Raw genomic sequence first — 19,871 nt, 5'->3', positions numbered from 1 at the left:
GCCCAAGTTAATGGGATTATTTCAGGGTTCAGTTGCTGTTGAGGTTGGACTACATCTAGCTGATTAAAATACCCTGTCACTTAGCAGAGATAAATAACCAAATGTTTAAACATCTTACAGATCTCTGATCATTGTCTGCTTGAAATTCCGTGACCCATTTCTGCAGCCGTGTAGTAATGTCTCTGTGTGGGAAATGCTTTAAAGGATTACCTGTAGGTGCTTTGGGATCGTGACTGTGACAAGTGAAGGTACTGAGCACACTTCTCTGCATGTTTTTTAACAAGGCTGAGAGGAGGACAGATGCACTGTTTGAACATCAAAAGGAATTTCAAGTATTTTTTAGTTTATCTGGGTTTGCCATGTAAGAAAAACCCAAATAAACTCAGTTTGAGTAAGGTGCCAGCAAAGGCACAAATGGGAGCTAGGCCATTTCTCTTGTACTGATCATTGATCTCATGGTTTCTTCTTCTGGCTTCTTGATTGAGGGGTTTGGGGGGTTTTTTTTCAGTTTTTTTCCAGTCACCTTCTGCATCTTTGTGCCTGACATTGTTTCCTACAGGCAGTGCTGTCAGCAGAAATGTCCTACCCCCATCTTCCTCAAGGCCCTGCACTGGGATAACACCAGGCAGTGGCTCTCCGTAGTGGGAGTGTGCAGCAACAGGAGCTCATCGGCACTCCCAGGTACATCTCCTGTGTGTCAGCAAGTGGTGGTCCTTGGTGCAGAAATCTGGGATGCAGTATTCCCATCTCTCAAATCAAAATGCTTGGATTGCAAACTTCCATGGTGCTCTGCTGAGCTGTAGATGAACAAGGACAAACATGCTCAAGGCTCCCTTCCCCCTCCAAGACAGGGATCAGCTGTGGTTCCTCTCCTGGACAAGGGTGTTCAGAGACAAGAGGGATTTGGGAAGGGGGAGGCCTGTGCTGAGTAGCCCAGTTTCAGTGGTTGGTCTGCCTGCAGTGGTCTCGCTGCATCCCTCGTGACCGTACTGAGAACTCTTGTGGTTCGGATGGGCAGTTCTTCCAGGGCGTGGGAGTGGGGCTGTCCGGTTAAAATCATGTGTTTGTGCAGTGTAATCCTTTGGCAGACCTTGCTCACGCTGCTAAGGCAGCAACAGGAGAAACTGCACGGGAAACGTGGCACCACGTCCTTTGTGTCAGCAGTGACAGTGCCAATGCTGAGCCAGAGGCAGAGTGCCCCGGGAGGGGCCGGTCCTGACGGGTGCTGTGGATATCCACCGCCCTGAGAGGGTGGGGCAGCCGCCGAGGGCTTGGTCTGAGGTTGTGCCTGGTCTCCCAGGGGCAGGAAGGACCGACAGCCACGCTCTGGCACAGGGCACGGTGCTGTGGCTTCTGCCTTTGGAGTGTTTTAAAGGACACTGTGGAGAACTTGTGCAGTTGGATATAGGCCATGTTTGGTCTGGATGAGGCATTTTTCCCTGTGCAGATGAAGCATTGGGAGTAAGAGCTGCTTGCTGAGAAATGAAAACCTTGACAGATGAAGCTTGGTCAGACATTTTTGGTTGAGGTTCAGGTTGATGTTTTAATTGTTACCTATTATTTTTAATTGAAAGAAATCAGCTTTACATGGTCAAGTGTCAAATTCTTGGCTTCAGTACATAGATTTTAAAAATTACTACTTGGCTCATTAAACTGAGGGGCCAGAGATAAAAATGAATCCCCCCAGTGCTAGTGTAGGCATGGTGACTAGAGGTGGAAACCAACCTCCTCTACAGCAGTCCTTTATGTCCATGGTGAAGGTTCCCCGTGTTACACATCAGGGCTTTACAGTACCTCACTGCACTGGGCAGGGAACCTTCTACAGTCACACCAGCACAGGTGGCTTCTGCTCCAGTTAGAGTGAAGCTGAGCCAGCACTGGAAACCTGTGTGGACACCACAGAGCCCAGGAAACCTGCAAGGCCTTGGACACGAGCTAATGTTTTTAGACTTGTGGTGGGGATGTGATCTGAGGGCAGTACTGCTCATTGTTTATTTTTTTCTTATCTTTCAGTAAATGGAATAATTCCACTCCTTTTCAGCTGCTCAGACAATACCAGTTCACTTCAGGCTGCTGTTTTTCAGGGTAAAAGAGGGAAAAATCCTGCTTGGTGTGCCAGCTGTCTGAGGCTCTTCCAAGTACAGCTGCAGTATTTCAGTGGGTATGAAAGCTGTCATGATTTCAGTTAGATGCAAGTTAACCTGCTGCTGGCAAACCCCACGTTTGTGTCCTGGCTCACACTGGCACATGAATCCCAGTGATTTGTTCATATGGTGCTTCCTGATCCCTTGGCCTTCTGACTGACTGATGGGACCAGATCTGTTCCATGCCTGTCTTAGAAAGGGCTGTCAAAACAACCAAGGTGTGTCCTTGTCACTGGTCCCATCACCCTGTGCCACTTCTAGTGGAAGTACTCAGACTTTCAAGAAGGAAGCCAACAGGCCAATCACCCTCACAAATACAAGTCCAGAACACTGGAATTAACGTTGTGGGCCTGTTCTTCCCTCTTTTCAGTAAATGCAATTCAGTCTGGTATCTTGTCCAAAGGGTTTGACAGAGATTCTGCTGCTGCACTTGGCACACAGAGGCTCTAAGGTGTTGGGAAGATGCTTATTTTAAGTCAGCTGAAACAATGCTTTGATTTAGATAACCTGCTCCTTCAGGACAGGTATGTGCTTCATGCAGGTGGCCAGGCTGCTCAGATTTTGTTCTGTGGCCCTGTGGATTGATAAGGCAGTTTATAATGTGATCTGAACAGCACACTCAGATTATTGTGCTGTAATTACTTTCCAATTTATTTGAAATTAGCTTTGGCTTTTTTGGCTCATGATTCACAACTGCCACATGCAGGCTTTCAAATGGCTGCTGCTCTGTGGCTTTTTCACTGCAGGCATCGGGGTGAGGAAGCTGCTTCCGTGCTTGGGGCAGTCACACCCCTCTGAGGAAGAAGAGCAGGTGCCCTGCTCCAGCCCCACCTGCCTGGGCAGGGCTGAGGCACAGCACAATTCAAAGAACCATCTCTCAGGTGCTTTGACACCAAGTTTCTGGTTCAGGAGCTGAGCTGCTGCAGGGGCAGCAGTTCCACCTCCATTTCAGACCTCAGGGGTGATGCACTTCCAGTCATTTGTCATAGAAACTCCTCAGCTGCAGGCACCACCCCCCCAAGAAGAGTAACCGTGATTTGCATTATGAAACAGATGAAGGAGAAGCTACTTTCAAATGGCTGTTGAATTTATTTGCTTGATAAATACAATCCTAACAAAATAAAAGTTAACCAATATTAAGAGATTTGTCTGAAGAACATTAGAAAAATTCATGACAATTCAATAGGAATTAGTGTGAATTAAACAAACAAACAAAAAGTTTAAATATTGCCAGCAAATATAAAATGTATGTAACGAAGGCAAGGGAGAATGCTTTAGTTTCCATTTTTAATCTGATCACATTTTCTGTGTTTATAAACTTTTTTCCAAATTTTAAAAAAATACTATGCTGTTTTTTTCTATAACATATCAAAGCATTATTTGTACAAAAATCAAATCATGGCCAATGATTCACAACAGTGCAATAGATAAAGAATACAACCACATCCAACAGGTGCTGAAAATAAATATCCAGATTAAAAAATAAGATAGCCTATATGCACTCTGTGGAGTTTCTGTCTATATATGGATTGAGGGGTGAGTCTCATGAGTGTATCCGAAACATTAAAGGGCCCTTAAATGCCAGTGTGGCTGGAGGATTTTGAAGGGTAGGAGCATTAAAAACAGCCAACCCAAAACCAAGTCCCAGGCCGTGGTGGTTGGTTTGTTAAATACCAACAAAAAAGAGGCTATTGCTGACCCCCTGGTGCCTCCCCTTGGCATCGTTCTTCGGGCTCATTTGGAATCACAAGTGACTGGCATTGGTGCAGGGGGAAATGCTGTATTGCTTGGTGAGGCAGATACATCCTAAGGACATAACCATTCCCATCCCTGCCTACAAGCAGTGGCTTTCTCCAAGAGATGGAAACATTTAAAACGGATGCAGACAAAGCTCTTGGCTACATGGCAGCAGTGTGAACAGGGCCTGTCTCAGACAGGTGTGATGAGGGTGGTTAATGATGAGTCAATGTGTTACCTACACTGCTAAAGGACGTGGACATTTCCATCATATGGGGACATAAATAACATCTCTCAAGTTTTTACACTTACTCAGTACATCTCAGAACAGAAATGAAGCTTAAGGGCATGTCAGGTAAACACGATACCCCACAGTCTCCCACCATTTCAGCCAACCCAGAATAAATTTAAAGCTCCCTTGTATATAATCTGCATCAGAAAGGTATCAAAGGCACAAGCAAGAAGTGACTAGGTTAATAAGCAGAAATAATGGTGAATGAGGATGAACAGATCCACAAGGCAAATTATTAGTAAGTGTGGGTGGGTTTTGTTTGTTTACTGAAAATGAGATCTTCCAATTCTGCTCCAGTGAATGTAAATAATGATTTTGGTTTGAAATAAAACTTGTTACTGAATTATTTTAAATCACCTGAAGGAAACCAGTCTTGAAATAATCTGATACTAACTGGAAAACTCTCTGGCCTCTCCAAACTCACCTGAGTCGGATGAGTAGAAGCCACAACTATTAGAGACAAAAGTCTCCAGGGCTTAAAAGAAAAGTTTCTTTACAGAATGTACACAGCCACCACTAATTTGTGCAGTTTGACTCAAATTACAGTAATTTGCACAGTTCAGTTGATTTTATGCATAGCCAAGGAGCCAGATCAAATTGGAGTTTCTTTCCTGTCTTTACTTGGCGATGGCTTGACTTGCTGCTCCTTGCTTGCTTTTGGCTGCTCTTTGGCTGCTTTTGTCTCCAGGACAGTGTCTCTCTGCTGCTGAGAAACGCCCCCGCGCTTTTCCGGCTCCTCGTCCTCCTGCCCCTGCTGCTCGGATTTCGCGCGCTGCAGCAGGCGGAGCTGCACCCGCAGCTCGATGATGGCCTCACGCTCCTCGTGAATCGCTTGGTTCAGGTGATTGTTCTTGATCTTTTAAGGAGGGGAAACAAATGTCAGGGCTCCCTCTGACACAGCAGTGCTGTAGCTTGGGGGTGTTTAGCACTGCTGGCCCGGACAGCAACAGGGACTTGCACACAGCAGAGATTTAAAACCAGAGTGTGTGGGTCACAAGCCTGGGCAACACTGATGCACACAACCAGTCTGCACCTGTGCCATCAAGTAGGCACCATGGGAGAGAACCAGGGAATGCTAAGAACCAAATCTTACCTCCAGTTCCTCATTCTGTCTCTGCAAATCCTCCAGGATGACCTGCAGCTCCTCCTCATCCTCACTCTCACTTTCACTCTCGGAAGAGTATTCCTCGGTTTCACTCCGGCCGTGCTGCTGGCGACTGAAAGACAAGGACAAATTCCTCTTTAAACACTTTGAGTCTGCCAGAACTGTGATAAGTAAGGGAGTTAACTTGCATCCCTGCAATCATCTGCCAATGGTTTAGAAAGCAAAATCAGACTTTCCTTTCAAAGCTTAATTTAATAAAGCAGTGATTTCCTAGGGGGATTTTTCTAGTGCACGGGGTCAAGTTTCCTTTAGATCATAATTCCATTGTTAAAACAACAGAAAATATCCTGAAAGATTCAAATTTGTCGAGACTTCAATAAAAACAAGTGGCTTTCAACTCTGATGTTCACTGGGTGAGCTTTTAAATGTGGTTTAGAGTATTCTTTCAGCAAAGCATATTTGTACTTTTAATCCCAGCGTGCTGTCCTGTGAATGTCCCCTTTACCTTTGTATTTCAGCTATTTCTGCTCGGAGCCGATCTATTTCTTCCTTCTCGGAGGCGATCTGTCTCCGCAGAAACTGCTCCATGGCCAGCAGCTCTTCTTGCTCTGTTAAAATCTCGTTCTCCTGCAATGATCAGTTAGTTCACTTAAAGCCTTGACTTTATTTCCTACAGGAACATACAGTAAGTATGAGATGATGCTGTTCTCTGAAATACTTTCAGTGGCAGTGGTTAGCATGTCTGCTTTGAACTCTGATCCATCACAACCTCAAAGCAAACAAAAAGTTCAAACACAACACTGTCTGTTCTGAATCCTCAAGATAATCGCCATACTGAATAGTTGTGGAGATGACACACCAAATCCTGGCATGTTTGGCTGCCTTTCCTTAAATCACAGGGGAAAGCTCCGGCCAACCAGTAAAATAACCAGAAAAACTGAATTATATGGCTTTGAAAATGAATATAAGGAGGAAAATACAGAGGGGAGAAGATTAAAGCTACTGGGGGAAGCAAGAGAAGGCAAAAAAGCCAAAATAGTTGCCTTTTTTCCTTTGATCAGCAGGAAAGCAGTTAACAGTCCTGAACCTGGCTACATAGGGAAGTGCTGCTTTCTAAGTACATGAACAACAAAGGCCACTTTTTTCTTTCACAGTGTCTCCTTCCTGCTGTTAACGAGAGTCTCCTCAGCTCTGGGCTCTCTCCTGCAGTCAGCATTCCTTCTCTGCTTCATTGTCCATTAAAACAAAACCTTGTGTTTTAATGGACAGAGACCCCTCTGAGCCTGCAATGTCCTCACTGCATTAGAAGGGACAAAGGAGTGTTCAATAGATCTGAAATATAAAATACCATCAGGCAAAAGGTAAGTGCCTGCCAGCTACCTGTGCAAGCAGAATGTTTATAACTTCTTCGTTCTCGTTCATTTCTTCTTTGGAGACATCCTCCTTTGAAAGGCTAGCAATTTCTTGTGCAATCTTTGTTTCACACTCCTGCCAGAGAAAGAAAACAACATTTAAAAGGACAGCTTCCCTGGTCACTGTATTTATTCTAAAAAAGATTTTTTTGAATGTATTATTTTCCAAATTTAGAACCACCATCACAGTTGTCCAACATGCAAATTTTGAGCATGGTCTGTCCCATCTGTGGGACATAAAAATAGTTTTAAAAACACTTTTCAAGTTTGTTAACCTCGAGTCTTCCAGTAATTCCTCTTGGTAGTCCAGGACTCAATGTTTTAAGCGAGCACATGCCCTGGCAAACTCTACGTTTTTCATCACACACACTTTTTTTTGTGAACAGCTGTGAAGATCTCCCTGTCCCTAGTGAAAGCCAGCTAAGCAGAAAACACAATTGCTCATCAGGCATGTACAGTTAAGATGAGAAAATCTGCAGCAAAGAAGACTGAAAGGTGGTTTGATCTAACTGGATGCCTCTGCACTGTTACGAATTAGGGATCCATGATTTAGATGCCTGGCCAATAAACAGAAAAGTTACCCACCTGTCTCTTAGCTTCTCTTAGTTTCCTCTTAAGAGCTGTTAAGATTCTTTGCACCTCCCAGAGTCTCTCTTCTTTGGACAAGTCTTTTATCCCTGCCTGCAAGTCTCTGTGTAAACAGTTCAGAAGGAACTCCTAAAAAGATTTCCAAAGAAATTGTCTTTATTATATTGTACCAGGGCAGATTGAAAAGGAAGATCTTTTCGGCTTTGTAGCAACAGGCTGGGAGTTCTGGTTTTCAAACCTTGACGTGTCCATGAACAAGTGTTAACACACACCCAGCACGGATCCAGAGCCAGCTGAAGAGCAGCACTGAAGAAACCACCCTCCCTAATGTGCTCTCCTGACCTTCCTCCCACTACAAAAGTACTAACCTACATAGCAAAGCACTACATGGATGATGCAGCTATGAGCACAAGACTGTGACAACTTTCCACACATGAAAAAGGAAAGGAAATCATCAAGATCTTCCCAGTGGTCTCCACTGACAGGATAATTGCAATGGAATTAAAGAGTATGTTACAAATTTAGGAGAATTTACTACTGAATGTATAAAAGCCAGGGCAAAGATAAACAGAAAAACACTCAAGTAATTGCCAACCTGTCGCCTGATTTCTTCTTTGATGCTCTCTTGAGTTTCTGGAAGTGCTGGCATTGTTGCCATATTTGACCAGCGAAGAGGTTTTGTCACCTGCTTGAGGGTCACATTCCCAAAGAACTCTTGAACATGTGTAAAAAACACATACAGGACACGGTTGCTGATCTGCAAAGGATGGGGAGACAGGATATTGGTTAAGATGATTCATTCACATCATCTTTATCTGTGAAGGACAGTGTTCTTCTCCAGAAACAGCAGCCTTTAGTACACCTTTCTGAGAGCCACAGTCATGCCAGTTTGTCTTTAGAGATTAAAATCTGCATTAAAAATTGTCTTTACTTTGAACAATGCACTGCTGGCCTCAAGGAATCACTTCCCTGTCTCTCTTACCTGTGCATCCGAGGCGTTTTCATACTGAACTCAGCATCTTCACACCTCTTAACCTACCAGAATTATTTCCATCACTGGTAGATGCAGAAATGCATTAAATCTCTTTGTACTCAGGTAAAAGTAGTTAGTAAGAGGGAACACCAACCCTACTGTGTTATGCCTGGTGGATGGCTATACCTTCTCTCTCCCCTCCTCCAACCTCAAAGTATTCTCTACAGCTTCCCTCTCAGATAACATAGTAGAAAAAAGTAGTATGAAAGCATCTTTCACTATATTCCTTGTTTGAAACGGAGACAGAAGCAAATATATTTATTTTGATACTCTATCTTCCATTAAAATTTTAAAAATTATCCTGAAACAAATATTAGAGTTCTCTCACTACCTGCACTTCAATTGCTAACATCTAGTTACCAACAAAACATGATTGGGCCTGCACTGTTTTACCCTAATTGTTACTTCTTTTCCTAGCTTGAGAGGTGTCTGGCACAGCAAAAGAGCCATGAATAACACCCGGCCCTTTTGCTACTGGGCCTCCACCTGGACTCTTAATTATAAATTCAGGCTTCTCTAACTTGTGGGGTTTGCTCTAGAAGACCCACACACAATAATTGCCATGTTTTCATCATGCACAGGACTAATTCTGAGCTGTATTTAATTAAATATTTCCAAGATGTCTATTAAGGAATCAAGCAATCCAGAAACCACAAAATCTTACTGGAAAACCAAGTCAGTTGTTATTCTCCAGCCATTTGGCTGCAGACACCAAAGCCATTTTACCTAAGTCACTACAGCACCAGGAAGATGTATGTGCAGGACAGGGTTCATTAGCTTGATATTAAAATTAAGCAACAGTATCTTCACTAAATATCACAGAATCAAAAGAGCACAGAAACTGTGTATCTGCATGAATTATTGAACAAATTCAAGATTAAATTACTTCTGTTCATGATAGAATTGAAAGGCAGCAGTCTTTGTGACACTCTGATAATAACCCAAATATCAGACCCACAGTATGCAAGCCCACATGCAGAAAGCCTTTTGTTCCCCTTTCCCAGCATTTCGGGTTCCTGAGGCATAAAGAGGAGCTGTGATTTAGCTAAACTGTATCAGACAATACCCAATTCCCACCTGCAAAAGGATTCCTACAAAGAAGTCTTTCTTGGGCTGCAGTTCTGCTCTAAGCATGCTGCATGGTGCACATACCTGGACAGTAGGGCTGAGCACTATAGAAATATTCTGGATGTTCATTTTTGTTTCCAGTTCCTTTGCAATAACATGGTCCATATGCACAATCAGCCAAGAAATCAGGAGATGGTTACACTCTGGCAGCTCTTTCAGCAGCCTCTGGCACTCCTGAACTTTCTCAGCTTCTGTGCTCTTTCCACAAGCGTCTTCAAAGCGGGGCATGAGCTCTTTGGTAAGCAGATTTTCAGGCAGTTCCCGCAGGTACTGTTTGAGCAAGCTGGCCACTGTATTAGGCTCATATTCTTCCAGGTTTGGAGATTCTTCACGATCATAGGCTGCCTTCAGCTCGTCAACTTTTGATTTTATTCCTTAAAATAGTTAGATCAAGAATTAAGAGAAATTTCGACTGTAAATGTCTAAATTTAAACTTTTTTTTTTTTTGAGATGCATTTATTTCATTTCTCCTTGCAATTTAAGCTAATTGAGAAACACCTTTTAAAAGTTTTCCACATGTAACAAAGTGAAAATCGTGACTCAAAATTACATGATCACTAGTTCTAAAAGCACTGATTACTCCTATGAAGCAAAACCACAGCACTGACAGAGCCCTGAATCAGAACTGGTGCCAGCATTCCCTTTCATCAAGGAACATAAAATAGCATGAGGAAAGGTTGGGGAACTTAACATCAATTGAGTATTTGCATTAAGCTTCTTTCTGGCAGTTCAATTATCCATCCCTAAGCCAAGCAGCAAATATGTTATTAGTTCAGATACTGTGCAACAAGCTACCTATAGCAGCTTTCCTTTGTCAAAACAAACCCCACACTTTTTAGTTTCCAGATTTCCAGCTGGCCCTCCTCAGCAGAGGAATCTCACACAGGATTGTCAGTTTGAGGCACCGCATGAAAAAAAGTGTGTTCATGTAATTATTCAAGCCAGCCAAGATTTTCTACAAGGTGTTAGTATAACTCAGTGATATTCCAATCTTCCTAAACTTGGGGAAATTTCATTCTTGCAGCTCAAACACCCACTTGGGTTACACCAACTTGGTGCACAGCCCTGGCTTGGCTCATACTCTGTAAGCACAACTGGGCACACTCAGCCCCTGGAAAATGCCAGGAAAACATGCTGTTTCATGGCCAAAATGAGCCATCACAACAGCTGCAGGCTGCTAAGCCATGGCAGTGCTCTCTCTGAAGCTCTCAATTTAAACAATCCTACACGCACAAGAGGGAGCTGTTGCACTGGAGAACACCTACAAAGGCCACAGCAGAAGTTATTTAAGGAAAACACACCTGTGAAAATTCCCAACACATCGTGTCTGAAAAAACAAGCAACCAAAATGTTTCACTAGGCAGGATGAGGCAACTGCTTAAGGTGCTGCGGTATTTCTACACGCCTACCAAACACCATGCAGATGGACAGCATGAAGACAGCTAATGAAGCCTTTAGAATCATTTAATTACTGGTTTACAGTGCTGGGTAACTTGATTCAAAATGCTCTTCCTGAAATTCCTTTCCTCGCTTGTTCTTGTCCCCTCCAATGTACCCACAGAATTACTTACATGAGCTGCATTTCTGGTGCAGCTCACAAATAAAGGGACTGTTTTGTCTAACGTGACTAAAACTGAGGTTTCACTTATGTAAGCTGGTGTTACACAACTACCACAGTTAATTCGCTGCTCTTGCTAAGCTTAAACAGTAAAACTTGCATTTTCTGCTTATTAGCAAATTTGCTGAAAGAAAAGCTTTCAAGAAAAAAAATACACAATGGGAGTAACTGGAAAAAGCAACTTAGTTGGAAACATGAGCAATAAAATGGTTATAGCTCATCTTTGCTTTTGAAATCAGCTACCACTGTATTTTTAAAGCAGAAGAAAAGAAGTCAAGTTGGCCATACTAACATGTTTTATTCATTGCTACCATCTCATGACAAAAGGCCTAAACAGGTGTGTTTTTACTGCCATTAAGCAGCACCATCACATTACCAATTTTTCTGGTACTTCAGACCTACATGTTTGCTTAAGTTTGGCTATCTGATTACCTTTTGGATAATTAATGGAGCTATAAACAGAGTATCAAGATGTTGGAAGTGATAAAATAATAAGAAAATTGCAAGTAAAGACCTTAGGAACCTGTGTGCATGTCAGTGTGCCCAGAGTACCTGAAACTCTGTAGATGCCTTCACATTTCATGCCATACTTCTCTACGTAATCTATACATTCACGGAAAACTGCTGGCAGGCGGATGCCATCATACATCATGGTCCTGTCTACTGCATCAGACAAAGGAATGCCAAACACGGGTCTGTGACTTGGAACATCCACTTGAGGTATCTCTGTCTCTTGAATTGGCTTTTTCTTTTTCTTCTTCTCTTTCCACTGTTTTACAACATCTGCTGCAGTTAAGTCTTTTGACTTTTTCTCTTTGTGTTTGTCTTCCTTATGTTTTTCTTCCTTGTGTTTTTCATCTTTGGGCTTCTCTTTTATTTTAAAATCCTTTTCCTTCTTTTTGGAAAAGCTGGGTTTCTTGAAGACATGTATTCCCTTGGACCGCTTCAACTTGGAAGGACTTTCAGCTTCATCACCAGAACTGTCCTCTTGAAACGCAGCATAACCTTCCGCTGTTGGGCAAAGCAGGAAAAGGGAAGGGGACAGCTGTAAGTCTGTTTACTTTCCAGACAGCAACAACAAGAAGTTGCACGTAAGGAGGAGAGAGAAGAAGCAACACAAATTTAAAAACAGTGCCTGTCTGGCTCCTCAGAAGGTTTTTTTAAAGTTGTTATACACTCGAGTGGACAAGGATTAAATCAAGTTGCATAATTACATCAAAGATAAGCCACAGATCTCCTGAACCATCTAAACAATGAATAGTTTATATACTTACTCATAATGGCAATGTCCATCTTATGGGCTAGATTCCCATCTAATAGTCAAGGAAATGCAAAATAAAAACAACTGTCTGGCAACTTCTCTATGTTCCTGTAATCAACAGTATAAGAGTTGCTGTTAAGGATCATCTACTGCACACACAAAAGTCTAACAAATTTCAATTAAAAACAAACTAAACTCCAGCCACTTAAAGCCCCAATCCTTTTCCAGAATACTATGAGTTTAAAGACAAGTATGAAGTTATTAAAGTTTCAGCCTCAAATAAAATACAAAAAAATCCACCCCAAACCAAAACCAAAAAAGCACTAGCACACTTAACTTTTCACTAGATGAAGAACACAATTCCAGTAACACCAGCACAATACCTGCCCATGAAGGTGCAGATTTGCCTTAAAAAGCACATTGGGAGAGATTCAAACAAGTCCCTGGGTTGAGCACATTGTTCCAGCAGCAAAAGTCCAAGTGCCGTCTAAAACATGCACTGGGTGCTTTTAAGTCACTACGCCTCTGCAGCCAGCCCTGCCTCACCTTCAGGCAAGAACACAAAAGTCTTTAAAGGTGGATTACAAAAAAACCCCAACCAACACACCAACAAAAAAACAACCCACAAACAAACCCAGCAACATGCAATCCAACACAACTTCCAAGTCCACTAATTCTAATTTTATATAGACAGTACCCCATATAAGAAAGGTAAGGCTGAAACCTGGTCAACAAAGGTGACATCTGACATGCCACCTGCACCAGCCAGGTCCCCCAAGGCAGTGGGCAGTAAGCCCCTATTGTAACAGACCCTTTGAGGCTCCTTCACTACCTACATGCAGAGCCTCTGCTTGTGTGAGGCAGCACTGACAGTCGAGTGCTCTTGCTGCCTGAATAGTTTTGGGTAAATGAAAATTGCCCCCTTAGATAATATGAGAGCACATCATGCACGAGACTATAGGCTATAATTTTTTCCAAGTGAAAAATCTGCAGAAGAATCAGGGAACATTCCATCTTTTATCCTTCCAATTCTGAACTATACCAGACTGCAGAGCTTCTCAGCATTATTTCAGCACATACAAGAACTGTCTCTAATTTGAAGCCTTGACTGCTCTGTAGAAGATAGCTTTTAACAGTCAAACAAATATAAGAAATGTAATAAGCATGGAACTATCATAAAATAATTACAATTGTTGGATCAGCTCACCCTTTGCAGCTGGGATTCTTCCCTAGGACTGCCAGCCACACACTTTCATAGAAGACTGAAAAAGACTGTTTAGCTGTTCCTGTCCTAGTGGATTTTAATATAAAAATGCAAACATTAACTAGAGGACAACCAGCAGCCAGGTCTCCTCCTCCCTGCTTACTGGCTATGTCATTTACTAGTTTTTGTAAAGTAAACCCAGAAATGGGTAAGGAAACCTGCAGTGCATAAACCAAGGATTCAAATCTCACTCTGGAACAGAAGGAACTGCAGATGCACCAGCTACAGGACAAAGGAGGAGCACACATCTCCACTGTGTTTTATGAGAAAGAGACAGGGCCAGCACTAAGGTTCAAGACAGAATTCAGAGATGTAATTTCCAAATTAGCCAGATCTTTCCCAGACAGAGCTCAGAACAATGTGCCCTCAGTCTTTCCTGCTGGGTAGTTGTGACAGCTCCCCGTCACACAGCATGGGGTTCCCACATGCACACCAGGAAGTGTCAGCACTGGGACCCAAGCTGGAAGGTCGGTGCCACCAACAGAGCCCTGCTCACATGTCCCAACACTCCACACTGCAACACAAGCCCCAGTGCTTTCCTAGATCTGTGGCACTGTAACGCCAGCAAGAGAACATTACTGAAACTGGTATTTCTTGAATTCACGAGAAGACATGAAGGAGCAAGTTTAATACAAACCCAGCCTTTTAAAATTTGTCTCAGTAACATAAGTTGACAAAGTTTAGAAATATATACTAATACAGAATCACACAGAGAGGGTTCATACCAAGAGAGGGTTTGCATGTCTCTCAAGAATAGCCTGATTTTCTTTACTATATTTTTGGTTATAAAATTGCTGTATCCCTTTCACCAGTGATACAATATACTGAAATATAAACAACTTAAATTTACACAGAAGAAAAACTTCCAAAAGTGCTTGACAAATCAGGTAATTTTCAATATGGAAAGAGTATTATCTAGGGTTTAGTAAACTGGTATTTCTGTTCACTGTCTCCTCAAGACTTCCAGTACTAATAGTCCCCATTTCCCCATCACTCTTTGTCAGTGACATTTTCCTCCATCTATATGAGAACAGCACTACTGTAATAAATACTCCAATTTCACCAGCATAATGACACAGTATAATCTACCAGTTCCTTTTGTTAGACCTTCCTTCCATAAGCATGCCTTTATTGCAGTTACTTTAAATGTAATGCTTCAAGTATAGCCCTTATCTTACTGAGAATTATGAAAAACCCTTATAAAAATAATAATAATAGAAGAATTTTCCTGTGTTACTCTGGAAAAATCTAGTTTACAGACTTATAATCTTTGTCATGCAGCGAGACCACTGTTTCTATCAGTCTGCATACTTGGGAATACTTCTCCTGCATTCTCACAGCAAAGCCATGAAGTCATGCCATAGTATTTATTGTTAACTCCAAGGGTGGCATTATGCAGAACTGCCACTTATCAAACCTACTGCAGGAGACATTTTGTCCATCAGGTCTCTGATGGGTTTTTAAGTAATTTATAACTCTACAGCTGATTTCCCAAGGGAAATCTGCAGCATCTGTAATTAATTCACTGAAAGAAAACATGGATGGCTTTTACATATGAAAGAATTAGTAGGTCAAATATGACTGAAGTGCAATGCAAGCATTAGTTACCTAATGCCAATCTGTCAGAGGGATTGCCATCAGATTGTACAGCACTTCTAAATAAAACTAAGACACATGAATGCACAATGAACTTGGGTAAATGGCTTCTACTTCCTCTCCTTGCCCACAAGATGCATTTTTATTATCAACAGAAACTTCTACCTTACAGACATTACCAACACTCACTATCCAACTTTCAATTAGATCAGTTTGTCTTCAGCATTCATTTGACTCACTGATGTGAGCACAGCACTCCCAAACAAATTCTGCATTCAGATTACTCTGTAGCACTGTGCCAGCAGAGCAAATGAAGCTGAAATAAGAAATTTGTCTTACTTTATTCTGATTTAAAATAATCACTGGCATTGAAAGGCAGACTTTAAAACTATCTGCAAATGGTGCTTTGCTAGATAAATACACAGTGGTATATAGAGATACACAGTGAGTTGTCAGCAGAACAGGATGTAGCAACACATCCTATTTATCCCAAAGATAAACCCTGATATGAAGAGCCTCTGATCTTTATCAGCATAGAAAATTCTAATAACTTCTTAGTCTGTAGATCTGAAAACTGTATTCAGAGCTTCTCCACACACCAGATCAGTAAAAATAATGTTTTGTTCATATCAGCCCTGATCTACATTCCAAAAGAACATACAGGACCCCATGCCCAACACGTTAAGGATCTGGTCTTCAAAAATATTTCCTGAAATTTTCAGAAGAGTTCATACCAATGATACTACTATCTTTTCACGTGATAGTTTAGTACAATTCAAACAATTCTCCATTTTTCCAAGAATTATATAAAGAAAATCAAGATTATTCTAAACAAAAAAAATCCTAGATGCATATGGAACCCATCCTGTCCAACAGCATCAATCTCAGAAGTAAAATGACTAAGCAGAGTAAGATCTACTACATACAGACTCTTTATCTACAGAAATTCTAATGAGTAGAAGAGCTTCTTCAGAAGTATTTCCTTGTAACGTTTTTCTTCTGCAAGGAACTGCATATTTTATGGCTTTATCAACACGTGATTAGTGACAGGTGGTTAAACATTTTCAAAAATCAATTACAGTGGTTGCTGTCTCAGATAATCCATTACTGCTTAACACAGATCCATCTTTGCTCTCCTGCTATCACAGGACAAGTTCTGTTTGAGTCAGGGAACAGATCTGGTTTAAAACTATGCCAGTAAAAAGAAAATTCATTTTAATCCCTAGTAAATCCCCTAATCTAACTCACTCTACAGCCAACCAACACCCAGTCTATCACAGAATAGTGGAAAATAAAAATTAGTGGCTGAAACATTTTTCCAGGAGCTGAATTCCACATAAAAAACAATATTCCACTGAATTTTCCATTAACTCAAAACATTTTTAGCACTTTTCCCCAGAATAATTGCTGTGTATTATTAGGTTACTGCCACTAACATGAAAAAAAGCAAATCATTAAATAACTGTATCAATATTAAAAATACAGGAAAAGATATTTTGCTAGCATACAAAAATGCTTTTTTGATATAGGTGATAATAATGAAGCTAAGAGTGCATTACTCTTGCAGAAATTATTTACCTGAAAAACAAAACTGAATAACTTTGGGATATTTAACCTTCCCTTCCCTGCTGCTCTTCAAGCACTTCTGAAGTTTACATTTAGAGTATTACCAAAATAGCTCAAGATTTTTGTGGGATTAAACTTGGATACACTTTCAGGTGTTAGGATGACCATGTCATTAATTCACTAATATTGCAAGCTCAACAAACACTCTGTCATAATGTAATGTCGACTTGTTGTTTTTTTTTTTCACTGACGGGTTGAGTTATATTTGTTTATACCCCAGACTGCATGATCATGGCAGGTTGTGCACTGCTCAAAACCAAAGCAGGTAGCCAGAAAAAATGAAACAATCTGAAGACATACAACAGAATTTTAAAAGAGAAATAAAATGAAGAATCAAAAGTATAGGAGGAATAAAAAAGGCCAGATCTGGAAGGAAAACTCTTAAAATCAACCATGATAAGCAACAGTACAGAACACTTGTAATTTAGACAGGTAAAATGTCTGTTGAGGGCATATTTATAATACTGATTATTTTTGGACTATATGAGATATACTGAAAGCTTGGTATGTAACTTACTCTTCTGTTTGACTGGCAATTATACGACAGACATGTATTAGGGCCAAAAAATGCTGAATGCCGTTTACATTAGCACTGCAAGAGATGATTTGGTTCTTCCCATGTTTTGCATTTTTGTGTTCTTTGAGGATTTTTTCATACCTTTAAAGTTTCTTTTAAGTAACAAAAATTGCTTTACATCAGCTATAAAATGTGTTGCAATTCTTCTGGAAGAAAACAGTCGCAGTGCTGATGTGCACAGACCTGTGTCGATTTGCTGAAGCAGCATTTTTCCTCCTAAACAACAGCCTTCAGCTACACTATCACCATGAGACATCCTGAATTCCATACAAAGAAACCCACACAATGCATAACGTTGGCCTCTACCAGTTGCAGATTTAGAGGTGTGCAATGCAGAGCTCTAACAGAAAGCTGGACAGTAAAAAAGCAACTACTGTTAGCCTGAATTTAGACCTATCCAATCAATACCAAATTTTCATTGCCAATCCAGTAATCTATATTAGATCAATAATGTTTACATTACAGAAAATCACTAAGGAATCACTTTTCTTAAGACCTGTAGGAATTTCAGCTGTTGGTTTTAATTTGAGGATGTGTTTTTGAGTTACATTATTCTTTAGGCACACAGTTTTTAGTTAAAATAGCAACAGTCCTTCTAAACTGTGGTAGAAACAATTCCTGCATTCCAGGAAACTGGTTTGATTAAAAGCAGTGCAGTGACAGCAGATTCTTAAGGAGTGATTATTTAAATATGTGCATGCGTATCACAAATTGTCACCATATTAATTCTAACAGAATACTGTGTGCTGTCTCACTGTTTCTGATCTTCCAAATTCCACATGTAAGAAGTAGCAGGATACACTGGCATCAGAGATACAGACATTTTGAAATTTTGCTAAACAAATGTCACTTAAAATGTCCTAGAACTTGGGCTGTGCTACTTAGGTTTCAGAGACTTGGACAGGAAGGGTCTTTCCGGTAGTGAGAGTGCTCAGTATCAGCTTAGTATTTCCAAGTGCTTTGTTCTTTCAGAATACGTAGAAAAATTTTCTTGAATAAAAACTATTTCGTGTTTCCAAAATTTTCTGCACAAATCTAAAAGTGGAAAGTAATAGTTCTGTTGTTTTGGAGGAGGGGTAAGCTTTTTAAATGAAATTTCTACTCCAGACACTGATATACTGACAATGGATTTTATAGTCAAAGCTTTACTTTCTTCTAACCCTTTCCCTGTCAGTTCTGGAAAATTCAGATCTCAGTGTTGGTTTGCACATTTTTGACCTCTGCAATAATACTTTGGCACTGCTGGAGGAAACTGCATGATCAGACTAAACTGAGAAGCTAGAGAAAAATAGGGATGGAGATTTTATTACTGCTCGAATAATGGTGCAGTGTGCACATGAAAACTTGGGATAGTACAAAAGCAAACACTGAATAAGGGAGACACATGGGAAAAGGGCTACAGTTGTTGAAACTGACTCTTCCAAATGCACAAGTGTACAATTCAGATCAAAACCAGTCTTATTCTAGCTAGCACCTCAGCTATGATTAAAAATGGATGTATTTGGAAATATACTTGAAAACCTCCACTTAGAATGTGAAGAAGAACCCCATGCCAGGATTTACCAATGCATCATGAAAGGTTTTGGATAAATGGGTTTATTAGTAATTCTGGGCACATACTTGGCACCTGTATCTGTGCAACAAAAAAAAGTTAAGGTGTGGAGTTTTTTGCAAGAGAAACAGGTGCTGCACAAAGTCTGTTTGTAGCAAGCTAACTTCCTCCACATTGAAACAAATTTAAAAGAACCCACTGGGAATACCAAGCAATTTTGAGAGAGAAAAAATGAGAAAACTTGAAAGCATTGAATTAAAAAGAGAAGTTGTCTACTCACTTCTTTTTTCTTTTTTCTTAAATTTTCCTTTCTTCTTCCCATGCTCCTTTTCATCATCAGATACTATATCTGGAGGCTCATGTAAGCTGTCGTGAGGTGGTGAAGGCTCACCAGTGCGGTACAGTCCTGGGAATTTTGTAGGACTGATTTCTTCAGAGCTGGGAGTACGAGCAAGTCCCCCACTGTGTTCTACCCGACGGTGTTCACTGGGGCTGCTCGTGGGAGGCAGGAAGCACTCGGTCATTCTGATACGCGGATATCAAAGTGAAATCTTCTGCTACCTGTCCATCACACCTGCATAAGAGGAAAACAAAAAGAAAACCCACACAATTTTAAGCAATGGGTTTCAGAACACCTTGTTTAGAGCACTACCCTGAAACCATAAACAGCAATACCTTCTACAATGAGAGTTCCAACTTCCGTCAAGAGAAAGTAAAATAAATCAGGTCTGAAGCTCAGTGTTTGCAGAATTTGTTCGTTAACTCCTGAGCCATATTAGCATGTGAGCTGCCATTTTAGCCATTTCTTCTTTATAACATACAAAACATATATTAAGTATCTGAATATTTTAACAGTGGAAATAATTCTTACAAAATTCATAGCTTGCATACTGATTGGTAGTATTTACTACAAATTAGTTTGCTGACTTTTAAAATTT

At 40.9% G+C, this 19,871-nt stretch overlaps 1 protein-coding gene across 3 annotated transcripts in view; it reads right to left on the bottom strand.

The window, feature by feature from the left end:
• Positions 1–3,210: 3,210 nt before the first annotated feature.
• RALBP1 (ralA binding protein 1) overlaps positions 3,211–19,871 on the bottom strand; it is a 33,525-nt gene continuing 16,864 nt past the window's right edge. The window contains exons 1-10 of one of the 3 annotated variants that reach the window (XM_042031482.1): positions 12,702–12,817; positions 12,332–12,426; positions 11,610–12,068; positions 9,464–9,813; positions 7,874–8,035; positions 7,276–7,407; positions 6,659–6,766; positions 5,784–5,905; positions 5,267–5,390; positions 3,211–5,029 (exon numbers count right to left, since the gene is read on the bottom strand). In XM_042031482.1, coding sequence (XP_041887416.1) covers positions 4,766–5,029; positions 5,267–5,390; positions 5,784–5,905; positions 6,659–6,766; positions 7,276–7,407; positions 7,874–8,035; positions 9,464–9,813; positions 11,610–12,068; positions 12,332–12,350 — 1,740 coding nt within the window. In that variant the 5' untranslated portion in view covers positions 12,351–12,426; positions 12,702–12,817 and the 3' untranslated portion in view covers positions 3,211–4,765. Of the gene's footprint in view, positions 5,030–5,266; positions 5,391–5,783; positions 5,906–6,658; positions 6,767–7,275; positions 7,408–7,873; positions 8,036–9,463; positions 9,814–11,609; positions 12,069–12,331; positions 12,427–12,655; positions 12,818–19,213; positions 19,508–19,871 lie in introns of those variants that run through there. The other 2 variants (XM_042031491.1, XM_042031472.1) reach the window with 2 other exon arrangements.

Source organism: Corvus kubaryi, unplaced genomic scaffold (genome assembly GCF_017639235.1).
Source record: "Corvus kubaryi isolate FWS band 111438036 unplaced genomic scaffold, C.kubaryi_AGA036_p1.0 132, whole genome shotgun sequence".
NCBI lineage: Eukaryota > Metazoa > Chordata > Aves > Passeriformes > Corvidae > Corvus > Corvus kubaryi.
The sequence above is the reverse complement of the archived record's forward strand: the minus strand, read 5'-3'. Positions and strand labels throughout refer to the sequence as shown.